This window comes from Lucilia cuprina, chromosome 2 (genome assembly GCF_022045245.1).
Source record: "Lucilia cuprina isolate Lc7/37 chromosome 2, ASM2204524v1, whole genome shotgun sequence".
NCBI classification, from domain to species: domain Eukaryota; kingdom Metazoa; phylum Arthropoda; class Insecta; order Diptera; family Calliphoridae; genus Lucilia; species Lucilia cuprina.
In genome coordinates this window covers 25712443-25721956 of record NC_060950.1, presented here as the reverse complement: position 1 = coordinate 25721956, position 9514 = coordinate 25712443, and the positions used below count along the sequence as shown (strand labels likewise).

The following is a 9514-nucleotide window of genomic DNA, read 5'->3' as shown; positions in this document are numbered from 1 at the left end:
TAACAAAATTTAATGATAATAAGTTTGTAAGGAGCCTGCATCAGAGATCTGCGCCGGTCAAAATTAAAATAGGTTAACCTCTATTGACAATTAATATTCGTTGTTCATAAATATCTTTTTTGGAGAGAAAATTGTTGACAATTATACCATCGGTGTTAAATCTAAAAACAACAGTGCTCCCAAGACATTTAGATATCATTTTAAACCTCTAGGACCGACGTGCTAGACACCATTTTTTGAAAGCTTTTAGCTACTAAGATCTGTTTCTGAAACTTACTATTTATATCTGTTTAAAGTTTAAGGCCCTTGTTTTTATATATATTACAATATTTTTTTTAACTTCGACACGACAATGTCTGTTAAACAATGTTTATTGACAAGATACTAATTTTTTGTGTCTGTCGGTCTACCACGTCAGTCTGAGGGGGATAACGAAAGCAGATAATTATAGAACTGGCTTCGTCTTAATCTGCACGAGCAACTTTGACTAGTATGCTCGCCATCCTTAGTGTCCATTCAGAAAATGTTCGTTAACTTTTTGTTACGGCTACATCATAGGAAAATCCCTCAAATTCCGAGAACACACTTTCTGGGCATAAAAGGGGACTTTAACGATGGTTTAATCAACTTTTAAGCCGTGGTGGTTGATTTTCAACTGCTCTTTTAAGCCGTGTTGGTTGATTTTCTACTGTTTGGACTCGGCTAAATGTATTGGGGATCATCGCAACCCGACTGCTGCCGATTATTATCGAGTGGCTTGGTTCTCTTTATAATGTAAAGTTTACCGCCTTAAGAGTGATTGCTTAATGTTTGTTTATATTCCAATGCGGCCTTCTGGCCGTCGGTAAATAGGTTAACCTCTACTGACAATTAATGTATTTTAATCCAGTAAACAAATGTCATTAATGCTAGCTTAGAAGCTAGCGTTATAGTATACTTCTGTTCAGCACAAGCATATGCTGACTTTAATAGTTAGTTCAAAAGGATTTGAATACCTAGGCCTCTGTGAGCTCCTTTACCAGAGCCTCAGACTAGAACACTAACTACCAACCTACCGTAGGTCACATAAACTAACTAAATAGTAATATATTCCGGCGGCATTTACATTAAGCCGGCAGCAATGCGATCGACATTGGATTCTGGTTTTTAGCACGATTTATGAACCGTTTCTAAATTTAAAAGATATACAAACCATTTAATGCTCAGTAATGTTTATACAGTAAGAATAACATGTTCATAAATTTAATAAATTTTATGTAAATAAACTTTATTTGTATATTATTTTTTTACTTAAAAATTAATTATGTATTTATTTTGTATAATTACTAATACAAAATGTTTTTTTTTTTTCTTTAAAATTAAAACAGTTAAATAATTTTTATGTTTTTTTTCATAAAATTATTTTTATTTTTTTTTAAATATACATTCATTAATTTATGCTATTAAATAATAATTCACATAAATTCAAATAAATACATAAGTAAGTAAGATCTTTTTGAAAAAAATAAACATGTAATGCTACTTATTTCTACACTGAGAAAAAAGGTCAAATGTAAAGCATAATAAATATTTGTATAACAATCGTTACGTACCGATTGTGAGTAGAGTGTATAGCCCCGCCCATCAATTTGGTATTGGTAACAGTCAAAGGTCTCTTTCGTTAGGCATTAGTGGTCTCATAGGTATATAATTGTAGATACTTTAAATGTTTCTTTCCTTTAATTCCAAAAATGGCGTGTCATATTGTCACATGACATTTTCTTTAGAAAAAAATTAATTGGAATATTTGTTTCTGAAAGGCGACATGTCATATTGTCCTTGAACATTCTGACAGATCAAAAAAAATGTCAAAAAGTGACAAATATTTAATCATCTACTTCTAAATACTCTGACACTTTTTGGTCTATAACAATGTCTAAGGACAATATGACAGGTCACCTTTCAGAAACTTTGTAAAAAATTTTACAATAATGAGATACATTTTAAAAAGTCTGAAATTCAATTGAACATTGATTAGTTAGTCGTCATGTTAGGATATTTTAAATTTAGCGGACAAATTTTAAACCAAGAGTTTTATTTAAATCTAAACTTTGTCAATCACAGTCGCTTTAATACATTTTCGTTCCGATTTCGTGGGTGGGATTATACAAGAAAATGGTTTTATTGTAAATATATATACTTATATATGTTGTTGTGTAAAATTTATTTGTATTATATTTTTAAAAATAAATTGTTTTTTTCCTTTTTTTACTTTCCAATTCCAATTCTATATATTTTCATATAAAAATAAATATGTATTTTTAAATTTCATTACTTTTTCCTTCCTTTTCTAACTTTTCTAAATAAATTAATTTCAAAATCTATCTATTCTTTTCTTTTTCGCTATGAAGGCCAATCGTTTCCAATATGTCTCCCGGCTTTAATTCAAATCAAATTGTTTAAATTTTTTTAGTTTGTCTGCATTTAGTGGTAGTGTGCCACTCGATATTCATGCTCCTCGTCGCTGACATACATTCGTGTTAGATCCGATGCAACGGAGGCACTATCACTGCTGGGAGAAAAAAAGAAGAGAGGAAAATGAAATGTTAGTTTAAATTGGAATTATAAAGTATAAAAATAAATAGTAACAAGTAAAAAGTTATAGGTGGGCGAAGACGACCATATAATACCCTACCTGTATATGAATAAAATGTGATTAAGTTTTCATAATAAAGCATTTAAGTTGAATTGTAATTTGCCTCAGATGTACTAAAGCCATTTACTGTTTAATAAAACTGTGGATATTCAAGTAAAATTTTGATGGGGGCTTTTTAGTGGGGCTAGTGTGACATGAGGCCATAGAATAATAATGTTCATCGGGGTCATCAAGACTAGTATAGAACTTGGTTTTGCAGGAATTATGAACTCAGTTCTATGGGGGCTAGGTGAAATAATGGACCGATGTTAACTATTTGCAATAGGCTTCGTCTACAGTACCATAAAAGATCATGTGTCAAATTTCATTGAACCATCTCCAAAATTGCGACCTGTAGTTTGATTACAAGGTTTACAAGCTCTATTCGGGGGTTCAGTTGTATGGGGGCTAGGTGAAATAATGGACCAATGTTAATCATTTTTACTAGGCTTCGTCTACGGTATAATAGAAGATCATTAAATTTTCTCCAAAAATTCGACCTGTAATTCGATTACAATGTTTACAGGGGTACAGTTGTATGGGGGCTAGGTGAAATGATGGACCGATCTTAACCATTTTCAATAGGGTTCGTCCCTGGGACAATATAAGATCATGTACCAAATTTCATTGAATTATCTTCAAAATTGCGACCTGTAGTTTGATTACAAGGTTTACATGGACGGACAGACGGACGGATATAGCTAAATCGACTCAGAAAATGATTCTGAGCCGATTGGTATATTATTGTGCGTTACAAACATCAGCACAAACCCAATATACCCTTCCCACTAAAGTGGTGTACGGTATAAAAATTATCATATTTCATAGTCGATCTACGATCCATAACGGATCGAAATTATATAAATCTTTTATAAAGTTTTAAAATTCAGTAACATTAAGATTTGTATGAAAGTTAATTATTACAAAGCTTTTATGAGGATCGAGTCATTATATGATTTTTGGATGTTTGATATTATGTACGAATATATATCTCACTTAGCTTTTTCTTAGATTTATTAAATTTGCAATAATACTTTAGCTAATAATCTTATAACTGGTAAAAAGTTTTACCTACCGGATTACACAAAATAATTATTGAAGGTTTTGTTGTTCTAATCTCTACTCTCTTTTTTTATAAATAGACTATGATATGATATCTAAAGGCAAAGTTTGCACCGATGAAATATTATATTTCCGTTCAACTTTAGGCGAAGTAACCTTAAGAGAAGCCTACATGGCTTTTTTGTAGGCAGACCCCTTGAACTTTTACATGAAATAATTTTGGTATAATCGCATTTTTAAAATTGATATGAGTGTTAAGGCTGAATTTCGGGTGTCTATGCGAAAACGTGGACCCATATTGCACATTTTTAATACCAAGCAAATCTTTCATATAAGAAATATTTGTGGAAAATTCCAACTCTCCAGAGTTTCATAGAATTTAAAAAGGATCCAGAATGTATATACTTTTGTGGGTCTACGATCAATATTTCGATGTGTTACAAACGGAATGACAAAGCCAATATACCCCCCATCTTTTTTGATGGTGGGTAAAAAAATCTGTGGACTAGTAATACGGGGGCGTGGCATCTCCCATATGAATTAAATACAAAAATTCGTCTTTTGGGAACTATTATTTCTATGAAGTACTTGAAGAACATTTCAACATTTGGGAAAAACAAATGGACGGACTTTTATTAAGGGGGACTAGACGGCCTCTTATAGAAATCTTTTAAATACAAACATTTTTATACTTGAAAAACTATTAGATCTAAAATTTTGTACAAAAACTCTGATATCAATATTTTGATAATAAGTTGATTGATGGATAAGCAGAAAGGGAGCGGGAAACCTCTCATTTTTGCGATTTTGCAACAGGGGGCTTAGCATCTCGCATATAAATTAAATAAAGAAATTCGTATATTTGAAAAACTATTAGACATAGATTCTGTAAAATAGTAATGTGGGTAGCAAAGCATACCGGGACCGACTTTACTTTAAATTTACGAAACATGTTTTAATGCTATATACATATCTGTTCAAAAGTATATCGAGAGAACATTTGGATGGGTGAAATTAAGGACTTGAATTGCCTTTGATGCATTAATTGTATATCAACAGATAATATTTGTTTAAAATTTAATCTTTTTAACTTCTTTGGGGTCTATCATGCGGACGACAGTGAAACTTATTAGGGGCCCATAACTCAACATTCGGTTATCGTGAATCTGGTATATATTCTTCAAATTAAAATTATTTTTGTTTGAAAACTGTCAATCTATTGTTTCCATAAAATATAACCAGACATTGGGAAAATGGTGATTAAAGTCTTATGAGGACCCAGTATATATTCGATGTTTTACAAATCTATTGACAAAATCTATATAACTTTCCTAATGCTTACTATACACATACATATAAAATGACATATTGACTAAAGTTATTGCCAAAACATGCCTTTTAACCGATATGATTTTAAACAAATACTAAAACTATAACAATCGAAAGCTTTGTTTTGAAATATTACATTAGTTATCGCTATAGAATATCATTGAAACTTTTCATATAAAACATAAAACGATTTTTTAATTTCAACTTACTTGGCAATTTCTTGTTCATATGCTGATGCAACCATGGCACATAATTCTTGTTCCAAATTACCGCTGCCACTGCGTGTATAGAAACCAGACGAAGCTGAAGAGTCATTACGTTCCAATGATTTCATGGCAGAGTCATCATCATCGCTGTGATTGATATAGGTAATCTGTGTTGCTTGCTGTTGTTGTTGTTGTTCCTCCTGCTGTTGTTGTAACAGTTGTAATTTCTGTAACGATTGCTGATTAATAATATTGTTGTTATATAGCTGTTGGTGATGTTGTTGCAGCTGCTGTTGTTGATGTTGTTGCTGCTGATAATCTTTAAAACTGACAGCCAATGCTGATGGTGTCTCTGATGTTGCAGCATTATTGATTGTTGGCATTGTTGCTATAGTTACCAACGATGATGGTGTTACTACTGCGTCTGCTGCAGTAGCAATATCAGCTGTTGCTGCCGTTATTGAAGGTGCTAATAATGTTGTCGTTAATGGTATGGTCAGAGCCGTAGTGGTTATTGTTTTTGTTGCCACTGTTAGAGCTGTTGTCGTCAGGGTATTTAATGATGCAGAAATTGTTAATTTTTGTTTTGTTGTCTGCAATTTTACTCCTTCAATGCTAGTCATTTCATGTTGTAGACCAATTATTTGGTTGATTGATGGACATTGTAACAGCGTTGCGGCTGCTGTTATTGGATGTAAGATTGCACTTGTTACTGCTGCCATTGTGCCAAGTGTTGGTGTTGTGTTTGTCGTCACTTTAGGCTCTACCAAATTACTGCAAGTTGCTTTAGTGCTGGTGGTAGTAGTGGCTGTTGTTGCTGCTGTTGTAGCATCACTATTGACTGGTAGTGTTGAAGTTTTGCCACTGGACATCCAGATGTCTGATTCATTGCTGGAAATAAATACAAAAAATATATTTATATTTGTAAAGTTTTTTTTTATGATTTTATAACATGGTGTAGTTTTGTTTATTAATTAGTGTGAGAATAAGGTAAAAGTTTTTATTAACCGATTTTAATCTATAGGACACGAGGGCAGATTTGATCCTAATAGTTTCGATTTGGATCAAATTTTGCTAAACTGACTGAATAAACTTTTATACTAAAACTTCCCTACTAGTTAGACAATGCAATAAGGATTTGTCAGGGCTCGGTCGCTTGTCTGATATAACCCTTGTCTGGGTCCCTGCTCATAGGGACTACTATGGTAATGAATAGGCAGCTGAAAATAGGTGGAATAAACTAGACGCATTTAAAGGAGCTATGTAATTATGGCCCTTCTTTTATGAGAAACGCACAAGACACGTTATAAACCAACGTAGACGGGAAATATCAAGGGTGATAGCAGTAATAACAGGAAGAAACGCTCTTCCATCTTCTCTCAGAATACCCTGCTATGGTCGTAAAAAGAGATATCTGGGTCTTAGCTTAATAATATCCGCAGATTTCTTACAGCTAAAGGCTGGATCTAATATCATAAATAATACTACTTCTGACAAGTGGAGTAGTCCGATCAAAATTCAATCTCTTCGACTCTACTAGAAAGTTAGCGTGTAGTGAACTACCGTGGTAACCAACCAACTATAATCCAAAGATCGAAGTTTTTTCATAAATTAGGACAAATCTACTCTGATATAAGTTCAAATATTTGATTTATATACCCTACATCACTTTAGTGCTGATGTTTGTAACGCACAATAATATTGTTCATATACCCACCTTCTGTCTATCTGTCTGTCTATCTGTATGTCTTTCTGACTGACAGTCTGTCCTTGTAAACAAACTACAGTTCGCAATTTTGTCTGTCTGCCTGTCTGTCTATCTGTATGTCTGTCTGTCTGTGTGTCTGTCTGTCCGTCTGTCTGTCTATATGTATGTCTGTCCTTGTAGTCAAACTACTGGTCACAATTTCGGATATGATTCATTAAATTATGCACATAATCTTCTATGGTACCGTAGACGAAGCCTATTGAAAATGGTTAAGAGCGGTCTATTATTTCACCTAGCCCACATACAACTGAACCTAATAGGGCTTGTATAAATTGTAATCAAACTACAGGTCGTAATTTTAGAGATAATTTAATGAAATTTCGCATATGATCTTTTATGGTACCGTAGACGAACCCTGTTGAAAATGATTAACATCGGTTCATTATTTCATCTAGTCCCCATACAACTGAACCCAACAAATAGGGCTTTTAAACTTTGAAATCAAAATACAGGTCGCAATTTTGGAGATAATTTAATGAAATTTGGCACATGATCTCTTATGGTACCGTAGACGAAGTCTATTGAAAATGGTAAACATCGGTCCATTATATCACCTAGCCCCCATACAACTGAACCCCCCGAATAGGACTCATAAACTTTGTAATCAAACTACAGGTTGCAATTTTGGAGATAATTTAATGAAATTTGGCACATAATCTTTTTAATGGCACCGTAGACGAAGCTTGTTGAAAATGGTTAACATCGTCCATTATTTCACCTAGCCCCATAAAACTGAACCCGCCGAATAGAGCTTTTAAGTTCATAATTATCTCGACAAAATGCTGCAAAAACCAAGTTCTATGCAAGACTTAATGACCCTAGCGAATTCCATAATAATAGGTCCTCATATGACCCTAGCCCCTAGGAATAGACCCCATAAAAAATGTACTTAAATGTTCACAATTTTATTCAATTATGAATGGCTTAAGTATGTATATCTGAGGCAAGGTACAATTCAACTTAAATACATTATTACGGCAACTAAATCATATTATATTTTTGTCAAAGGTTGGCTTCGCCCGAATATAATTTCTTACTTGTTTTTCTGATCCACTTTACACATTCCGTTATAAAACGGACTTAGGTCTAGAAGCTAAAGTTCTGCTAGTATACTTCCCTATAAATGTAGTTGGATTATCTATTATTGACACTAATCTTAAGGATCCTTGACATAATTATTGTGTTTAAATAACAAATAAGTTTCAGCTGATTTTTAACAAATATACTTTCTAATTTATTTCTGTTGTATTTTAATTATTACTAATGACTTTGTCGTGCTTTAATCACTAATAATTCTTCATACTTATTTATAAATTATATAATAAGTATTATAACAATTAATTAAAAACTTTATGCCTTTTAAACATAATAAAAACACAGATTTAAATTAAATCATAAAAAAACAAACAATAAAGTAAATAGATATTCTTCTTCAAATAAGTTTGAAGATCACTCACTACAAGACATCATCCCATTAAGGTGATCTTTTTAAGGTCAAATGCGAATAAAAATTTGCAAACAGCAGAAAAAAGAAGATATAATAAATAATTTTATTAGTTAAATTTATAGATCAATTTAACTTAAGAAACATTTTTAAAAATTATAAACAAATTTTAATGGCAAACATTAAAAATGCCCTCCACCATAGTATTACAGTTAACATTGTTTAAAACTAAATTAAACTATTTCAATAAATTATTATTAAAAACGATGGCAAATAAAGCTAAATCTCAAATCTCAAATTTATCTTAAAACACAAACAAAACTAACACCTTTTAAGTAAGAAAATCTTGACATTATCAATATTATTAAAATCTTCATCTTAGCTTTACACTTTAATTTATCTTTTAATGGAAAAGTTCCAAAGAGACCCACTGCCTCATACTCCATTAATTTTACCACAACTTGTAAACAGTTAACAACACAATTTACAACAATTTGGTTTTTTTTTAATTTTTAACAATGGAGCCATAACGATCAGTTAAAGACAAATGACTAACAATAACATGCGATTAATTTTAATGCAATTAATTAAATGTAAGTTTAACCAAAAATAAATAAGGAGTGGTTATTAATGAAATAATTGACGATAGAAACATGTACTTATTTAGACACGAATTGGTTATTGTAAAGATGCTGTAAATTAAATGTTAAATGGTAAGGTATCTTCTAATTTGTTACTCCACTTAAAGACATAATAGCAGAGCATGTCTTCTATTAGTTAGAAATATATTTAGTGTTGCCAAATTGAAGGTTTTCCAATCACAATGATGTTTTGGAAACAGCAATTATATGGAAAAGTACAGACTAGACTACCGACTTAACTGTAGACTATAGACTATACTATATTCTAGTCTATATTCTAGACTATAGTATAGTCTATAGTCTAGTCTATAGTCTAGTCTATAGTCTAGTCTATATTCTAGTCTATAGTCTAGTCTATAGTCTAGTCTATAGTCTAGTCTATAGTCTAGT

At 31.9% G+C, this 9514-nt stretch overlaps 1 protein-coding gene across 2 annotated transcripts in view; it reads right to left on the bottom strand.

The window, feature by feature from the left end:
- Positions 1-1659: 1659 nt before the first annotated feature.
- The window catches only part of LOC111686423 (protein timeless), a 44735-nt gene continuing 36880 nt past the window's right edge, over positions 1660-9514 (bottom strand). The window contains exons 15-16 of one of the 2 annotated variants that reach the window (XM_046949118.1): positions 5275-6162; positions 1660-2548 (exon numbers count right to left, since the gene is read on the bottom strand). In XM_046949118.1, the coding sequence (XP_046805074.1) occupies positions 2464-2548; positions 5275-6162 (973 nt within the window). In that variant the 3' untranslated portion in view covers positions 1660-2463. Of the gene's footprint in view, positions 2552-5274; positions 6163-9514 lie in introns of both variants that reach the window. The other variant, XM_046949115.1, reaches the window with a different exon arrangement.